The sequence below is a fragment of the Myxocyprinus asiaticus genome, chromosome 39, assembly GCF_019703515.2.
Source record: "Myxocyprinus asiaticus isolate MX2 ecotype Aquarium Trade chromosome 39, UBuf_Myxa_2, whole genome shotgun sequence".
Classification (NCBI taxonomy): Eukaryota; Metazoa; Chordata; class Actinopteri; order Cypriniformes; family Catostomidae; genus Myxocyprinus; species Myxocyprinus asiaticus.
Window position 1 is genome coordinate 1391701 of NC_059382.1, and position 20800 is coordinate 1412500.

General features: G+C 37.5%; 1 protein-coding gene across 5 annotated transcripts in view; it reads left to right on the top strand.

Annotated features, from left to right (window-relative positions):
* Positions 1-20800, top strand: part of LOC127430055 (cGMP-dependent 3',5'-cyclic phosphodiesterase-like) — a 196509-nt gene that overhangs the window by 155610 nt on the left and 20099 nt on the right. For all 5 annotated transcript variants that reach the window (XM_051679492.1, XM_051679494.1, XM_051679496.1 and 2 more), the window contains 7 exons: positions 5734-5881; positions 8749-8801; positions 13413-13487; positions 16090-16131; positions 16268-16336; positions 16991-17121; positions 20187-20298. In XM_051679492.1, the coding sequence (XP_051535452.1) occupies positions 5734-5881; positions 8749-8801; positions 13413-13487; positions 16090-16131; positions 16268-16336; positions 16991-17121; positions 20187-20298 (630 nt within the window). The remainder of the gene's footprint in view (positions 1-5733; positions 5882-8748; positions 8802-13412; positions 13488-16089; positions 16132-16267; positions 16337-16990; positions 17122-20186; positions 20299-20800) is intronic.

Below are 20800 nucleotides of genomic sequence, written 5' to 3' on the forward strand. Positions count from 1 at the left end.
AACAAGCAAAATGTTTAACATACAAAAAATCTATTCACACGAAGACTAAACAAGGAGTATATCAGACGAAATTTTTATTTATTAGACATCGATAGTGAAATTATAAAATGGAACGTATCACAGATAAAAGGTTTATTCACATCAAGAGTGAAACGATAGATCTAAACACATCACATCAGTCAAAAGTTGTAGTTGCATCAAGAGTGAAATGAAAAACGAAACATCACAGACAAAGTTCTATTTACATCAAGAGTGAAATGAAAAAGTATCACAGACGAAAGGTCTATTCACATCAAGGGTGAAATGATAAAGCAAAATGTATCAGACAAACGTTCTATTTAAATCAAGAGTAAAATGAAAAGCAATGTGTATCATATGAAAGTTCTGTATATAGGTTCTACATATAACAGACAATAGTTTTAGAGTGAAACAAAAAAGCTAAGTGAATCAGACAAAAGTTCTATTTATATCAGGAGTGAAATGATAATGCAAAACGTATCAGTCAAACGTTTGATTTACATCAAGAGTGAAATGAAAAAAATGAAAAATCACAGACAAAATGTATATTCACATCAAATGTTAAACAGAAAAGCTAACCGTATCAGACGAAAGTTGTTTACATGAAGGGTGAAATGAAAAAAAATGAAACATATCACAGACAAAAGTTATTTACATCAAGAGTGAAACAAAAAAGCGAATAACATCAGACGAAAGTTTTATTTACCTCAAGAGTTAGATGAAAAATGAAACATATCACAGACAAAAGGTCTATTTATATCAAGAGTGAAATGATAAAGCAAAATATATCAGACAAACGTTTGATTTACATCAAGAGTGAAATGAAAAAACGAAACGTATCACAGACAAAAGGTCAATTTAAATCAAGAGTGAACTGAAACAATGAAAAATCACAGACAAAAGGTCTATTTATATCAAGAGTGAACTGAAACAATGAAAAATCACGGACAAAAGTTTTATTTGCATCAAGAGTGAAATGCAAAAATGAAACATCATAGACAAAATGTCTATTTACATCAAACGTAAACAAAAAAGCTAACTGTATCAGACGAAAGTTGTTTACATGAAGGGTGAAATAAAAAAATGAAACATATCACAGACAAAAGTTTTATTTACATCAAGAGTGAAACAAAAAAGCTAAGCGAATCAGACAAAAGATCTACTTATATCGAGTGAAACGATAAATCAAAACTTATCAGACAAACGTTCGATTTACATCAAGAGTGAAACAAAAACATTAAACATCACAAAATGTCTATTCACATCAAATGTAAAATGAAAAAGCTAACCGTATTAGACGAAAGTTGTTTACATCAAGGGTGAAATGAAAAAATGTAAACATATCAGAGACAAAAGTTTTATTTACATCAAGAGTGAAACAAAAAAGCTAAGTGAATCAGACAAAAGTTATATTTACATCAAGAGTGAAATGAAAAAGCTAATAACATCAGACAAAAGGTTTATTTACCTCAAGAGTGAAATGAAAAATGAAACGTATCACAGACAAAAGGTCTATTTATATCAAGAGTGAAACGATAAAGCAAAACTTATCAGACAAATGTTTAACAAAAAAATGAAATATCACAGACAAAATGTCTATTTACATCAAGCGTAAAACGAAGAAGCTAACCGTATCAAACGAAAGTTGTTTACATGAAGGGTGAAATTAAAAAATGAAACATATCACAGACAAACGTTTTATTTACATCAAGAGTGAAACAAAAAAGCTTAGCAAATCAGACAAAAGGTGAGGTACTTATATCAAGAGTGAAATGAAAAACTAAACATATTACAGGCAAAAGTTCTATTCACATCAAGAGTGAAATGAAAACGCTAATAACATCAGACGAAAGTTCTATTCACATCAAGAGTGAAATGAAACGCTAATAACATCAGACGAAAGTTCTATTTACATCAAGAGTGAAATGAAAATGCTAATAACATCAGACGAAAGTTCTATTTACTTCAAGAGTGAAATGAAAACGCTAATAACATCAGACGAAAGTTCTATTTACATCAAGAGTGAAATGAAAATGCTAATAACATCAGACGAAAGTTCTATTTCAAGAGTGAAATGAAAACGCTAATAACATCAGACGAAAGTTCTATTTACTTCAAGAGTGAAATGAAAACGCTAATAACATCAGACGAAAGTTCTATTTACATCAAGAGTGAAATGAAAACGCTAATAACATCAGACGAAAGTTCTATTCACATCAAGAGTGAAATGAAACGCTAATAACATCAGACGAAAGTTCTATTTACTTCAAGAGCGAAATGAAAACGCTAATAACATCAGACGAAAGTTCTATTCACATCAAGAGTGAAATGAAACGCTAATAACATCAGACGAAAGTTCTATTCACATCAAGAGTGAAATGAAAACGCTAATAACATCAGATGAAAGTTCTATTTACTTCAAGAGTGAAATGAAAACGCTAATAACATCAGACGAAAGTTCTATTTACATCAAGAGTGAAATGAAAACGCTAATAACATCAGACGAAAGTTCTATTTACTTCAAGAGTGAAATGAAAACGCTAATAACATCAGACGAAAGTTCTATTTACATCAAGAGTGAAATGAAAACGCTAATAACATCAGACGAAAGTTCTATTCACATCAAGAGTGAAATGAAACGCTAATAACATCAGACGAAAGTTCTATTTACTTCAAGAGTGAAATGAAAACGCTAATAACATCAGACGAAAGTTCTATTTACATCAAGAGTGAAATGAAACGCTAATAACATCAGACGAAAGTTCTATTCACATCAAGAGTGAAATGAAACGCTAATAACATCAGACGAAAGTTCTATTTACTTCAAGAGTGAAATGAAAACGCTAATAACATCAGACGAAAGTTCTATTCACATCAAGAGTGAAATGAAACGCTAATAACATCAGACGAAAGTTCTATTTACATCAAGAGTGAAATGAAAACGCTAATAACATCAGACGAAAGTTCTATTTACTTCAAGAGTGAAATGAAAACGCTAATAACATCAGACGAAAGTTCTATTTACTTCAAGAGCGAAATGAAAACGCTAATAACATCAGACGAAAGTTCTATTCACATCAAGAGTGAAATGAAACGCTAATAACATCAGACGAAAGTTCTATTCACATCAAGAGTGAAATGAAAACGCTAATAACATCAGACGAAAGTTCTATTTACTTCAAGAGTGAAATGAAAACGCTAATAACATCAGACGAAAGTTCTATTTACATCAAGAGTGAAATGAAAACGCTAATAACATCAGACGAAAGTTCTATTTACTTCAAGAGTGAAATGAAAACGCTAATAACATCAGACGAAAGTTCTATTTACATCAAGAGTGAAATGAAAACGCTAATAACATCAGACGAAAGTTCTATTCACATCAAGAGTGAAATGAAACGCTAATAACATCAGACGAAAGTTCTATTTACTTCAAGAGTGAAATGAAAACGCTAATAACATCAGACGAAAGTTCTATTTACATCAAGAGTGAAATGAAACGCTAATAACATCAGACGAAAGTTCTATTCACATCAAGAGTGAAATGAAACGCTAATAACATCAGACGAAAGTTCTATTTACTTCAAGAGTGAAATGACAATGCTAATAACATCAGACGAAAGTTCTATTCACATCAAGAGTGAAATGAAACGCTAATAACATCAGACGAAAGTTCTATTCACATCAAGAGTGAAATGAAACGCTAATAACATCAGACGAAAGTTCTATTTACATCAAGCGTGAAATGAAACGCTAATAACATCAGACGAAAGTTCTATTTACATCAAGCGTGAAATGAAACGTATCACAGACAAAAGGTCTATTTATGACAAAATTGAAATGAAAAACTATACGTTACATGCGAAAGTTTTATTCACAACAGGAGTGACACAAAAACAAACGAAACTTATCACAGAGGAAAGGTCTGTTCACACATAGCATTTCATAGTGTAAATATATCTGTAAGCGTATTCACATTTGTTTTCATGTCACCTCTTAATGCTTCACTTGTTTGTTACTGCTACAGCTGTTTATCTGAAATACCAGTCACAGACACAAGATACTAAAGCCCATATATTATTTGGCCCCTATGCTTTTTCACTAGACGAATAAAAATAAAATGATCTACTCTCTGTTGTCATTGTCTCTGCATACATTGTTTTAATTCAAAGTCCTGTTCGCATGAATAGGCCTTTACTGTAATAAAACTAACTGTATTTTTGAAAGAATCCTGGTAAGTTTTTACAAAATTGTTCACCTGAGGTCTTTCATGCTCATGTTTTTTTCCAGCTGAGTCAAAAGCCAAACCGCATACTGTACATGTCCTCGTGTTTTATTTGAGGTGATGAGGGTCCAAAAGCTTTCATCATACCACCATCATCTTCATCAGAACACACACTCACACACACTCCACAGAGCTTTGATTCTGTTGGTTAGAGCAGCAATTTAACATCAGACGAGTTTAAAAGCATCTTATAAAGAGAGAAAGAATGAGAGAGAAACAAGATAGAAATAAAAAGAGGAAGAAAATTATCCATGAAAGGAAAGGAGTCATGAAATAATGTAACAGAGGGGAGGAAGTATCATAGATTTATAACTCGGAGCTGTAGATTTCAGTGCAGTAACACACAGCGTATTGTGTTATTGTGTCAAACAGAAGTTGTAGTTACTTGCTTTATTATGAAAATGGAGACATAAAAAATAGCTAACTGTAAATGTGATTCAGATCCACTTTTCTGTTAGAACAGATCTTCAAAGGACTGAGAGAAAGAAGAAAAAGGAAATGTATTTTATTCGTCACTTTTTGCCATTTTGAGTTGTTCTAAAGTCAATATGAAATCAAAATTGACTCTGTTTCATTTCTTAAAGGAATATTCTGGGTTCAGTACAAGTGAAGCTCAATCGACAGCATTTGTGTCATAATGTTGATAAACATAAAAATTTATTTCGACTCATCCCTCCTTTTCTTTAAATGTGTGTTCCAGTGACACACTTACAATGGAAGTCAATGGGGTCAATCTGTAAACATTAAAATACTCACTGTTTCAAAAGTATAGACACAAGACATAAACAATATGTGTGTTAACATGATTTTACTGTGATAAAATCAATTACTAACTGCATCTGTGGAAAGATATAGTATATGCAATTTTACAACTTCGTTGCCATGACGATGTAACTTTGTTGTAAACCCTAAAACGACCATAATAATGACAATTTAAACAACTTTGCATCTCCAATAATACACGAGTTTTAACAAAATTAATGTAAGTGCTTTTATAAAATTATAAGCTTCACATTTCTGACTTTAAACCCTCTAAAAATTGACCCCATTGACTTCCATTGTAAGTGTCTCACTGGAACACAGATTTAAAGAAAAGGAGGGACGAGTCGAACATTAATTTTGGTGGTAATCAACATTATGACACAAATGCTGTCGATTGAGCTCAACATGTGTTGAACCCGGAATATTCCTGTAAATACAGATACTGATTATGACATCTGTGTCATTTATAAAATAAATAGAAGAACTGAAACATTATAATGTCGAAATAAGAACAGTTGTATTGTCGTGTTCTGGTTTAACAATAATACTCGAGCTTCAGCTCTGTAAATGTCACGATCACTGCACGACACAATATTAGAGTTTAGTGCTCAAAACGTTGTTTATATTGAGATTTAACACCCACGTTATCCACTAATGTCTCCCGTCAGCTCACTGTAGCGTGTAAGCGAGTGAGAGATGTGCAGAGATGCTCCAAACGGACACATGCTCATTCCCACAATGCACCGGTGGAGCCGAAGCCCAGCTCACGACCCGAAGACTACAAAGAACTCGACCGCAAGATACTACAGCTGTGCGGTAAGAACCACACACACGAGGTGCGTCCCAAACCGCACACTTCTGCACTATTCTACGTCATTTTGTAGTGAGAGTAGTGCGAGTAGTACGTTCACACTGAAAATGCAACAAAAAGAAGTGTACTACGAGTAGATGGATGATGCACTTCTTCAACCGTCAATTATTACAAATATAAAAAATGTCTGACTGTTTGGTCTTGCTTAAAACTAATTTCATAGAAAACATTTTATGTGTCCTAAATACACACAATTAAATAATATTTTTTTGCATTATTTGGCCAAATTACAGCTTGATTGATTAAAATATTCTGCTCACATTTGATTTTTCTTTGTTTTGTCTCATATTTCATCTCAAGCATGCTCTCCACTTGGTTAACAAGTACACTAACTTTTGAAAACACTTTATTAGGGGCAACATTGTTTGGTGTGCTGGAAATGACGCCACAATTGTGGGACAGTCAGAAGCACGCCTCTAAATTGCATATTCATTTCGGGGACGCACACAAAAAATTGCCAAGATCTGAAAGACGCAATCCTGAGAAGACGTTAGGGGATTCATTCAGTATAACTGATTTATTCCTAGTTTAATATTGAAAGTCTGGCTCTGGGACAAGAATAAAACAGTCAAATCTAATACATAAAAGACATCAAAAATAAATGATGAAAACCTGGTGAAAAGTAAATCTTACTGAAATCTTCACATAACAAAAAGTTGAAATCTGTTTATTTGAATAAAAATCAACCCCTGGGATATGCCCGAAAATGAAGAAACAGCCATATACAGTATAGTTCAATATAGCTCATTATCTTACCTGTAGACGCTTGTGGTTGCCAGGCAACATTGCAACTTGGTGCATTAATATAGTATGTGTGGTCACTGGTGTGCACTTAAAGGAATATTCCAGGTTTAATACAAGTTAAGCTCAATCGACAGCATTTGTGGCATAATGTCGTCCCTCCTTTTCTTAAAAAAATAAATAAAAATAAAAGCACTAATCTGTGTTCCAGTGAGACATTGGAAGTCAATGGGGTCAATTTTTAGAGGGTTTAAAGTCAGAAATGTGAAGATTATAATTCTTATAAAAGCACTTACATTAATTCTTCTGTATTATTGGAGCTGTAAAGTTGTTTAAATCAGCATTTTTACGGTTGTTTTTGGGTTTAAGAATTTTCGGCATTGTGTTGCCATGGCAACGAAGTTGTAAAATTGTCTATCTTTCCACAGATGTGGTTAGTAAGTGATTTTATCACAGTAAAATCATGTTAACACACATATTGTTGATGTCTTGTGTCTATACTTTTGAAACAGTGAGTATTTTAATGTTTACAGATTGACCCCATTGACTTCCATTGTAAGTGTCTCACTGGAACACACATATGTGTTTTTTTTAAAGAAATCGAAATTAATTTTAGTGGTTATCAACATTATGCCACAATTGCTGTCGAATTGAACTTAACTTGTATTGAACCCGGAATATTCCTTTTTGAGTCATTTTACAACAACTTCGTACATGGCTCATCCAGTCATAATATAGGGTCTTTTTTTTTTTTTGGATTTTCCCTTTTTTCTCCCAATTTGGAATGCCCAATTCCCAATGCGCTCTAAGTCTTCATGGTGGCGTAGTGACTCGCCTCAATCCAGGTGGTGGAGGACGAATCTCAGTTGCCTCCGCGTCTGAGACCGTCAATCCGCGCATCTTATCACGTGACTTGTTGAGCGCGTTACCACGGAGACGTAGCGCGTGTGGAGGCTTCACGCTATTCTCCGCAGCATCCACGCACAACTCACCACGCACCCCACCGAGAGCGAGAACCACATTATAGCGACCACGAGGAGGTTACCCCATGTGACTCTACCCTCCCTAGCAACCGGGCCAATTTGGTTGCTTAGGAGACCTGGCTGGAGTCACTCAGGCCCCCAGAAAATAGGGTCTTAAATATTTATATCTTATATTTACAGCCTGATCTCATTAACATTACATGACAATGGTAACATCTTTTCAAAACTATTTTACGTGCTTTATTGCACGTTTGGCTGCAGTTTCCCAGAGAAATATCCAGCGGGGGGCGCCAAACACGAGTGAAATGGTGTCGTAATCAGGCGAGGCTTTTAAGGTGGATGTTAGATTGAGGTTTAAAGTGAATATATTAAAAAATATGAAAGTAAAACGCACCTTCCTAACCTAAAACTTTAACCTAAACCTAACCAATAGTGATCTAAGAGAGTTAAACAAACGACACATCCGATTCCTTACCCTAAACCAACGCCAAAACCTAACCGATAGTGTCCAAAAACAAACTGAAGCTGAAGCTATCACGTCATTTCGTGTCTTTCTATGACACATTCGTCTCATGTTTCAGCTTGCATGCTTGACTTGAATCGCCTTGAGTCTTCCGAGTCTAAAGTCCAACACTCAACATACACACAATAAGTGTGTAAACATAGGTGCATCTGTAAAACAAGTGTTAAAATGTATCGTTTTTCAAATGATGCGGTATAGTGATTCAATATCATAACATAGCAGTGTGTGAGTAATAGAGCGAAAAATATATGTTCATAAAGTCATAATGGTGATTTGTGTGAACAGTTGTTGCAGCGCCTCTAGTGTTCAATTCACCAGGAAACTGCGACGAAATGTAGAATGCTGCTCGTATGCAAAAATGTAGTTCTAGTAACATTCATTCTATGAGACTAGGTTGCATATTTATATCTCTTATGAATCAAGTTTTGAATTTATACTCGTGTTCCACGTCTGTTCTCCCTTTTCATTTCACACTGTTTTCTCTGATGTGATGACGTCAGTGACGGGTTGATGCTGTCTCATCTGTCAATCTCACTGTGATTGATGTGTTTGTTTTGATTGACAGGTGAGCTGTATGATTTGGACGCCGCATCTTTGCAGTTAAAAGTCATTAACTATGTAAGTACAACACACACACATCAGTTTTTCTCAGAAAAGAGCTGAATTCTTTTATTATTCAGAACCGGTGGGGTTTGTTCTCGGGGTGTCCTTGCTCGGCTACAGCAGAATTGATCTATGTTCCTGGTTTACAAGAGAGAACGTCTTGTGTATGTATGAGGAAGGTCAGAGAGCTTTTATTTACAGATAAGAGTGTTAGTGAAGGCTAAACGCCTCCAGCGACTCAGGAAGGTCATTGAGCTTTTCACAGATCTACAGTCCCTCGGGACACTTTTCAATTACAACAGTAAGATCAACATACAATTAATCTCACTCTCAAATAGAGTCAGAACATGCACAATTTTCTATTCAGTGCTGAGAGAACTTGAGTTCATTCTTCCACAGTCAATGGCTCTGTTCTAAACTCTACATAGACAGCATATAAGGCATCATACACACATCCCCAAAGGCTGTAGCCAGCATCAGTATTCCACCTACAAATATGCATTGTTTTGGTCAAATTCGAAGGACACGTCTACTCTGTGGCCTTGGTTTAATATCAGGTGCTAATTTGCTTGTGCAATCTATCAAACTGTGTGTGGGGGCGTTTTGTGGGTGATTTAATAAGAAAAATCGTGCAAATGTGTTGGACACCTTCCAAAAGGAGTCTTCTGAATGTGCAATTGCATCAAATGCACGCTCACTTACTTTATGGCTCTTACTAAATAATACAATTTTATTTTTATTCAGTATAATATGCCATTTATTCATGCATATATTTATTTATAGGATTATACAATATCATCATAAAACTCCTGCTGTTTAGCAAGTGCAAAAGTAGTTGATGAGAATGCCTGTGTATGACACTCTTCTCTTTAACTCATAATTCACATAATTCGGGTCGATGACGTGATGCTCATTTTTGTCTGAGTCTAATAAATTATTAAAAATACATTACAAAGACTTTGATGTGGTTTGTCCAACACATATCAATATTTTGCACACCTGGAGTTGCGAGTTTGAATCCAGGGTGTGCTGAGTGACTCCAGCCAGGTCTCCTAAGCAACCAAATTGGCCCGGTTGCTAGGGAGGGTAGAGTCACATGGGGTAACCTCCTCGTGGTCGCTATAATGTGGTTCTCGCTCTCGGTGGGGCGTGTGGTGAGTTGTGCGTGGATGCCGCGGAGAATAGCGTGAAGCCTCCACATGCGCTACGTCTCCGTGGTAACGTGCTCAACAAGTCACGTGAGCAGATGCGCAGACTGACGGTCTCAGACGCGGAGGCAACTGAGATTCATCCTCCGCCACCCGGACTGAGGCGAGTCACTACACCACCACGAGGACTTAGAGCGCATTGGGAATTGGGCATTCCAAATTGGGGAGAAAAAAGATTACATGTCTACGAACTTGTAACGTGTTTTAAACCGGATTTTTTAATATTTCTAATTTTTATCACCTCGGACAACCTTGTCATCAATGGGTTTTCTATGTATTATCTGTTCTCAAAGTCTCCTTCAAATCAATATGCGAGTGTTATTAGATTAATGTGCATCGATATAATCGATGCCCTTTATAATGCGCATTTATAGACACCTCTAAATGTCATATTCATTTTGTGGAAACACCCAAAAAATTGCCTAGACTGCTATTCTGCGCATCTGAATGATGCAATCTTGAAGACTATGTTAGCAGATCAGCTCTGACCTTTTTCTTTTCTTTTTTTTTTTTTTTGTGCATGCTATCAAGTCTGCACATGTTTTTATACATGCAAACCTTTAGTAAATATGGACCAATTATGTTTTTGGATGAAAACTCCAAACTCCACTCTTTCATCTTTTCGAATGTATTTGATGTTGGTGGAGGGAAACGCAGAGATTAGAGATCTAAACGTAACAGAATCAATACATTTTTTATTTGTGTGTGTGTGTGTGTGTGTGTGTGTGTGTGTGTGTGTGTGTGCGTGCGTGTGTGTGTGTGTGTGTGTGTGTGTGCGTGTGTGTGTGTGTGCTCGTATGTTTTGGTGCAAATTCATGGATCAATTTGTCAAGTCTGAATGACGTTCGTTTGAAACAGCACGTCTGATTTATGTGGTCACTTACAGGTCATCATGTTTACTGCTGCTCGCTGTTACGGAAATGAAAGTGTGTGTGTGTGTGTGTGTGTGTTAGGTCATTGCCTAGAGACTCATTTGCATAATAGGTTTATCTGTATTTATACAGATTCTTTCATTATAATAAGAAAAGGACACAGATGCACACACACATACATCTCCCTGTTTTGTGTGTCTCAGTTTTTCTCTTTCTGAGTCATCTGTGGAACACAGTATGAAAATCATAAAAAAGAAAATCAACTGCTTGAAATTTGAACCACATCGCCTTTCATCAGGGTTTTTCTTCAACTTTAAACATTTGTTCACACTGTCACTAGATGATTTAATTTGTGTACTAACAATGTCCATCAGTGTGTGTTCATGCATCACAGGAGATTTATGTCATTCAAGTCATGAAAATTCATTCTGGATTGTGTTTAATAGAATTCTGTGCTGGAAATGATGCTGATGGAAATTTAACACTTTTCAAACTCCTTTTTTTCAATAAGGCTAATTTCTTACCTAAAATTTTATGTTTCTTAATTAAATACTGATAATTAAATTATATTTTCAAACTTTTTGCATAATTTGGCAAAATAACATTTTGATGGATCAAACTATTCTGCTCACAAGTGATATTTCCTGACATTTTTCTTTGCATTCTTCAAACATCACTGTCTGTTTTTGTGTCATTATAAATGGCATGAGCCTGTAATGAAGTGACCAATTCAGTGTTCAAATCCATAACACACACACACACTCACACACACACACTCACACACACTCACACACACACACACACACACACACACACTCAAACACACACACACTCTCACACACACACACACACACTCAAACACAAACACACACACTCAAACACACACACACACACTCACACACACACACACTCAAACACACACACACACACACACACTCAGACACACACACTCACACACACTCAATCACACACACACTCAAACACACACACACACTCACTCACACACACACTCACTCACTCACACACACACACACACTCACTCACACACACACTCACTCACTCACACACACACACACACTCACTCACACACACACTCACTCACAGACCCCCGTGTGACCGCTGTGTGCATTTTCTATTTCCCTTTTTGATTTGTAACTAGTTGCACCTGATAAACAAGCAAAAAAAACAAAAAAACATCCTAGAGCAAATCGTTTTCCTAAAAATGTATGTCCTCATATGTGGACAGCGGGAATAAGATGTGAAATGTTAACTAATACCAAGCTATAGAAAGTCTGATTTTTTTTTTTTTTTATCAAATTGTTAATTATGTTTCCAGGAGTGTTGATTAATCATGTTTTTGAGACGTTACAGACATTACATCAGAAATTAGCATAATTAATTATGTTTCAAAGTAATGTCCAGCATCATCCAATCACTGTCAACCATGTTAAAATAAAATGATACATTATAAATTCTGAATCGATGTACTGATTATCATTGTCACATGTCTGTCAAACATGTTGAGTGATCCAAACATCATCTGCAGCCTGAAACTGAACTTTTGATCAGATTTTAGGAGTGAACGCACTTAACTGCATAGAGAGCTATAGGATGCTCCCTTGCTCCCTATTTAGTGAATGACTTAACCTCCAGTGTGCTGTCTGTCTGCACTGGTCTCAGAACAGTTTGAAATGCACCTTATTTTCATCCTAACTCCATATAAAGCCTCTGAAAGACACATGTTCCAGCTTTTGCATGAATACATTTATTATCAATGTGAAAATACACAGTAAATATAGGAATGTATTTATTAATGTTAATGAATAGAACTGTATTGTACAGTGATAACTAAATAAAACATAATAAAAAAATGTATATTAAATTGAAACTTTTTCAACTTTTGAGGGAACGTGGTCCTAATTTCCACATATGTGGACTTCATGTTTATCAGCACGCTAATGCATAAAAAATGAGTTCATTTTTTAAAGCGCCACATCAAAAGAAACTAGTGATGCTGCTCTTTACAACCAAACAGGTTTCAATGAAAAAAACTTAGAGGTTTCTACTAGAGGCAGTTTTGTTGGCCCGTAGTAGTGCTTCACGGAAATCAACGTCATGCTGTTGTGTCACGTGACTCGGTGCACCAGAAGTTTAACCCTTAAATGACAGTGTAGAGTGTTATGAACAGTATTCAGTCAGTTTTTATTCATTTAAATTATGCGTTGTGTATAGTGAAGACACACATGTGGACGCTGGGTCACACAAGGTTAAAGTATTTGGATATGAGGTAAAGCATGTCATGCTGCATTACACAGGTGAAACTGCTCGACGAGTTCATATTGATGTCTGATTTTCTGTTACGGAACATTCTGATCATACAGGGTCCACATGAAAAACTAGGAAACATCAGAGAATTTAAAAATGCCTATGGAAAAGGCCTGGAAAAATAGTTGCAATGAACAAAATCTCATGGAGATGGTGTGTAGTCAGAGCATGAATATGATGAGTGTGTTAAATCTAACGTGTGTGTGTGTTTTGTTCTTCAGTTACAGACAGAAACTCAGTCTCAGTGCTGCTGTTTACTGCTCGTGTCTGAAGATAATCATCAGCTCTTCTGTCAGGTGACACACACACATATATATTTCTAATATGTCTTTACTTATTAGTGTTTAACTTCAGTATTACGTTTATTTTTCTAGTTCAGGTTAGTTTAGTTTCACAAAATTCACCAAACTTGGCACAGACCTTCAGACTGTTCTGACTCGGGTTGCTGTATCTTTTCTAACAGATCGGAGTTGACCCTTCGCTAACCCCGCCTTAAAAGCATTTCTGGACAATTGTATCTTAGCAACTGTTGCCATGCACCATTTATCTGACAAGCGCTTGATTTTTTCCAATGAGAGTCTACGGGAGTGATGTGTGTTTGATCAGTTTTAAGCAGAATTTTACAGAAATTACCCACACAATGTAAAAAATGTTGCTGGGTCACTTTTTATAGTGGCACGAGGTACCCAGTGTTTTTCTTCATTTAAAAAAAAATATATATATATTTAAATAAGTCTCAAGAAGGGCTTGCTATGGATTAAACTGTCATTCCTGATTCCCAAATGAACATGTTTAACATCATGCTAAATTAAAGCAAATAACGTTAATTCATTTACATAACGATTCATGTAATGGTAAAAGCTATAGTAAACAAAGGGTTCATAGCATCAAAATTAGTTATTATGAGCAGTTCTGTTCACTTACACTAATGTTATCAGGGTTGTTATCAGCATCAAATGACGCTTTACTCTTTTTATGTGACTGTGATGATCGTTTGCCTCAATTTTGATTCACAGTCTCCACAGTCTCCACAGTTTTCAATCAAATTACTGTGTCATTTAACAATTTCTTCCACAAAAAATGTCAGATGAATATGCATTACAATGTCACTCTTCATACCAGCCCATGTAAAAATATTATCAATTCTGTTTACGAAAGTATTTTGCCAAAAACTGTGTCGTTCACAGCAATCTCCCATTCATTCCAATGGGAAGTTCTGTAAAGCTTGTCAGAGCCAGCAACAGTAGCCAAGTGGGGTGGAGTTTAGCGAAGGGTCAATTACAGCTTTTCACACAGTAGGTGTTCGTAACTGCGAAAAATCCCATTGACGAAATGTTCAGATGAGCTAATATCCAAACACCAAGTGTCAGAAATGTAAATGTAAACAAACCCACACAAGGCCTTTAATCTGCTCCATCATCCATCCATCTATCCATTCATCCATCCATCATCCATCCATCACCCATCCATCTATCCATTCATCCACCCATCCATCCATCTATCATCCATCCATCCATCATCCATCTATCATCTTCCATCCATCCATCATCCACCCATCCATCAATCCAGTCCATCCATCCATCCATCATCCATCTTCCACCCATCCATCATCCATCCATCTATCCATCATCCATCCATCATCCATCCATCCATCATCCATCCATCCATCATCCACCAATCTATCCATAATCCATCCATCCATCCATCTATCCATCTGTCCATCATCCATCCATCCATCCATCCATCCATCATCCATCAATCTATCCATCATCCATCCATCTATCCATCATCCATCCATCATCCATCCATCCATCCATCAATCTATCCATCATCCATCCATCCATCCATCCCTCCATCTATCCATCATCCATTCATCCATCCATCTATCCATCATCCATCCATCATCCATCCATCCATCCATCCATCAATCTATCCATCATCCATCCATCCATCCATCCCTCCATCTATCCATCATCCATTCATCCATCCATATATCCATCATCCATTCATCCATCCATCCATCTATCCATCTGTCCATCATCCATCCATCCATCCATCATTCATCATCCATCAATCTATCCATCATCCATCCATCTATCCATCATCCATCCATCATCCATCCATCCAATCTATCCATCCATCCATCCATTCATCCATCCATATATCCATCATCCATCCATCTATCCATCATCCATCCATCAATCAATCTATCCATCATCCATACATCTATCCATCATCCATCCATCCATCCATCAATCAATCTATCCATCATCCATACATCTATCCATCATCCATCCATCCATCCATCTATCCATCATCCATCCATCTATCCATCCATCATCCATTCATCAATCTATCCATTATCTATCATCCATCCATCATCCATCCATCCATCCCTCCATCTATCCATCTATCCATCATCCATTCATCCATCCATATATCCATCATCCATCCATCTATCCATCATCCATCCATCCATCCATCAATCAATCTATCCATCATCCATACATCTATCCATCATCCATCCATCCCTCCATCTATCCATCATCCATTCATCCATCCATATATCCATCATCCATCCATCCCTCCATCTATCCATCCATCCATCCATCAATCAATCTATCCATCATCCATCCATCTATCCATCATCCATCCATCCATCCATCAATCAATCTATCCATCATCCATACATCTATCCATCATCCATCCATCCATCCATCCATCTATCCATCATCCATTCATCAATCTATCCATTATCTATCATCCATCCATCCATCCGTCCATCCATCTATCCATCATCCATCCATCCATCTGTCTTTCTGACCCTTGGACCTGTAAAACCTTCATTCTGCAAACTTTTAAAACAGTTTTAAACTTTTCAGTGTTGTTTCTCTGCAGGTTGTTGGTGATAAAGTTTTGGAAGAAGAAATCAGCTTTCCAGTAAGTTTTCTTTTTTTCTTATTTGTGTGTGTTAGTGTGTAAAATATTTATTTATTTATTTTTATTTTTATTTTTTTCATATTTCTTGTTTTATTCTGCAACTAACCTGTCTGTTTGTCTGTCTGTCTATCGGCAGCTCATGTTCGGGAGGTTTGGGCAGGTGGTGGAGACAAAGAAATCAATTACTCTACAGGACGTGAGTCAGGTCAGTCACATACACACACACACACACAGCTGCTGTCAGTGTCTTCATGCTAATGGTGGATCTTTTTCAGTCCAGCTGACAGCTCTAAAAAAAACCAGCTAATTATCACCACAGAGAGACAGACAGAGAATCTGTGTTCAATGGGTTCAGTTGGCACAAAAATAATGCAGATTTTTTTCATTGTGCAGCTCTTGTGAAGGTTTTTGGATGAAGCTGATTTTTGGCAGCCATCAGCGTATTGCTGTGCATGTAAACGCACTCATGGCGCACATGAATACATTTATCTGGTTTCTGTGTTCAGTGAAAAGGTGGAAAGTGGACAGTGTAAACTCTTTCAGGTCAACTACTGTCATGATGGAGCAACAGTTTGAAGATAATCTTTCTGTGCAAGTTAGTTAAACGGTGGGCATGTTTTAAAGCAGCTGAATAATAACACATCTGTTTTAATGGCACAAACTTTTGAAGATCACTGTATCGCCCCATTGAATACTGAGGTTTTTACTGCCACAGTAACGCAATAACATGTCAAGAGTTGTTCAGTGGGACTGTGTGCTCGCAGTACTGTACGTTTGCTAAACATTTGCATTTGTATACTTGTGCACTGACCTCACAGTACCTATAGATTGAATGATATTTCTGTCTGTCTCTCAACAGGAGGAACGTGGTTTATTGAGCAGTTTGTTGGGGTTCGAGCCGAACTCAATGCTGTGTGTGCCTGTGATCAGTCAAGCCACTGGACAGGTGGTGGCGCTAGCGTGCACCTTCAACAAGCTTGGAGGAAAGAGGTCTGTGTGTGCAATTATCATCACAGTTTTATCAAATATTTTGTGTACTAATAAACTTGCAAAACTAAACCGACATGTAAATCAACCAACAACAGTTGGCTTTAACGTGATGTTTAGTGGCTGAAATTGAGGATACCACAAGAAGCTGGTGTCAGTACAAGTCTAAGATACAGACAACACCAGACAACAGATATCGGCTTAAAACGGGACTCTTTCAGGAAACATGAGCAGAGCAAATTTATGTATAAATGGTTTGTAAAACCTTCCAGGGGAGCCTGGGTATCTTAGCGAGTATTTACGCTGACTACCACCCCTGTAGTCGCGAGTTTGAATCCAGGGTGTGCTGAGTGACTCCAGTCAGGTCTCCTAAGCAACCAAATTGGCCCGGTTGCTAGGGAGGGTAGAGTCACATGGGGTAACCTCCTCGTGGTTGCTATAATGTGGTTCTTGCTCTCGGTGGGGTGCGTGGTGAGTTGTGTGTGGATGCTGCGGAGAATAGCGTGAAGCCTCCACACGCGCTACGTCTCTGTGGTAACGCGCTCAACAAGCCACATGATCAGATGCACGGATTGACGGTCTCAGACGCGGAGGCAACTGAGATTTGTCCTCCTCCACCGTGGTTGAGGCGAGTCACTACGCCACCATGAGGACTTAGAGCGCATTGGGAATTGGGCATTCCAAACTGGGGAGAAAAAAAGAAAAAAAGTGCCACATGCAGGGGAACCCATGAACATTTTTCTCCAATAAAGCAAACGAATCAATGAATCAGTTTTTAATTGATTTATTAAAAGGAATGTACCAGGTTCAATGTACCAGGTTGAAGCTCAATCGACAGCATTTGTGTCATAATGTTGATTACCATAAAAATACATTTCAACTCGTTCCTCCTTTTCTTTAAATCTGTGTTCCAGTGAGACACTTACAATGGAAGTCAATGGAGGTATAAAAGAATGTAAAATGAATAAAATCCCAGATCTAGTTACAGTATGTAGTATTGTGCAGTAAGATTTGGTGCATAGCGCTGGACTTTTAAGTATGACCAAGCCCGAAACCAACTGAGGACTCTTATTTTGAAATGACGAAATGATGAAAAACTATCGGCACCGATTTATCCGTTAAACCGATATATTGTTCTACCTGTAGTGTTAACATGATTTTAGTGTGTTAAAATCGCTTACCATCTGTTTAAAGTCATATCCAATATTACTTGGAAACTCTGCGCTCTCGGTATTGGATTTAACTTTACACAGATGTTAGTAAGGGATTTTAACACACTAAAATCATGTTAATCATTATACTGTACTTTAACCATGATTTTGAGGGCAAATTATTAGTAGTATTAGTTTGTGTTAATCAACATTATGCCACAAATGCCGTCAGCTGAGCTTAACTTGTATTGAACCCGGAATATTCCTTTAATACAGGACAATGTGGAGCTGGTAAATTAAATGAAAGGTTGTTCAACATTCCTGCGGCTGTATTTTAACTCAGATTCACATGATTGTAGCACTTTATTTAATCGTCTCTTTTTGAAGACTCTGATGTCGGATGTAGTTGGTCAGACGCTTTCTGCTTTCCAGCAGCTCACGGTTTCGACTCGCAGATCTTGGCAAGAGTGTGTGAAAGAAAGAGACAAAGATCATTTGTTCACAGATGACGGTGTTTTATATTTGTGTTGCTGTATTGACTGATGTTTTGGCAGTATTGTGTGGAAAAGAGTCGTGCCTGTAAAACACACTAACATGAAAATGTGTTTGTGGCAGAACAGCATCATTTGAGAGGTGATACTTTCCACGAATAATTTGTCCAGTTCTTCTTTTAAAGTAATAAAGCACAAATCCCATGAGTCCAATTTTGGTTACAGGTTAGCACAAGTTGTGATCCTCAGATACAAGTAGTAATATCATGCGTATAAATGTTGTCTCTCTTCGTTCAGGTACATGATCATGTGATTCACGTTTTTATACAATTTTAGTGTTTAGTGAATTTATCACACTATTCTACCCGGTTACCAAAGTTATTTTTAGAAAAATCAAACAAACAAAAATATAGCAAACAAATAATATATGGAAAATGTATGTCTATTAACCCTTGTGTGTTTGTGTGTGTTTGTGTGTGCTTGTGTGTGTGTGTGTGTGTGTGTGTGTGTGCGTGTGTTTGTGTGTGTGTGTGTGTGTGTGTGTGTGTGTGTGTGTGTGTGTGTGTGTGTGTGTGTATGTGTTTGTGTGTGTGTGTGTGTGTGTGTGTGTGTGTGTGTGTGTGTGTGTGTGTGTGTGTGTGTGTGCTTGTGTGTGTGTGTGTGTGTGTGTGTGCTTGTGTGTGTGTGTGTGTGTGTGTTTGTGTGTGTGCGCTTATGTGTGTGTGTGTTTGTGTGCGTGTATGCTTGTGTGTGTGGTTATGTGTGTGTGTGTGTGTGTGTGTGTGTGTGTGCTTGTGTGTGTGTGTGTTTGTGTGTGTGTGTGTGTGTGCGCGCACGCATGTGTGTGTGTGTGCCTGTGTGTGTGTGTGTGCTTGTGTGTGTGTGTGTGCGTGCTTGTGTGTTTGTGTTTATGTGTGTGTGCTTGTGTGTTTGTGTGTGCGCTTGTGTGTTTGTGTGTGCTTATGTGTGTGTGTGCGTGCTTGTGTGTGTGTTTATGTGTGTGTGTGTGCTTGTGTGTGCATGTGTGCTTGTGTGTGTGTGTGCTTGTGTGTGTGTGTGTGTGTGTGTGTGCTTGTGTGTGTGTGTGTGTGTGTGTGTGTGTGCGTGCTTGTGTGTGTGTGCGTGCTTGTGTGTGTGTGCGTGCTTGTGTGTGTGTGCTTATGTGCGTGTGTGCGTGCTGTGTGTGTGTTTATGTGTGTGTGTGTGCTTGTGTGTGCGTATGTGCTTGTGTGTGCGTGCTTGTGTGTGCGTGCTTGTGTGTGTGTGCTTGTGTGCTTGTGTGTGTATGTGTGTGTGTGTGCGCGTGCTTGTGTGTGTGTGCGTGCTTGTGTGTGTGTGTGTGTGTGTGCTGTGTGTGTGTGTGTGTGTGTGTGTGTGTGTGTGTGTGTGTGTGTGTGTGTGTGCGTGCTTGTGTGTGTGTTTTTAGGTACATGGAGGCGGATGAACACGTGATTCAACACTGTTTCTGTTACACGTCGACGGTTCTCACCAGCACACTCGCCTTTCAGAAAGAACAAAAGCTCAAGTTTGAGTGTCAGGTAAGAAACTACAAATTATAGAGAGCAGTAGGGTCGCCACCTGTCCAGGATTTTTTGGACATCCATCTTGGAAAAATGTCCCAGAATTTGAATATTTTCACCCAATGTGAGAAAGTACTTTGTACAATGGGCATATTTTCACAACGCATTTAGACTTATGAACCCTTGATTATAAGCACACTATGCAAGGAGGACAATCAAATGCATTCATTAGAAAGTCTGATTCATTTGAGTGAACGATCATTTTACTTTAGCCTAATTACCATAATGCTTTGATGTTCTGGAAAAAATGTCCAAAAGAGGAATGTCCTTCCTTTTACTGTAAGATCTCTTAGGTTCATAGTGGCCAACACACACACACACACACACACACACACACAAAAATACTATTTTTAAGATTACACATTTCAATTTGAAAACGGACAAGAGAGAGACAGACAGACAGAAAGAGGTTGACGGAGTGCAGTCGGGCAGTTCTGGGAGTTTCACAGGTATCTAGAGT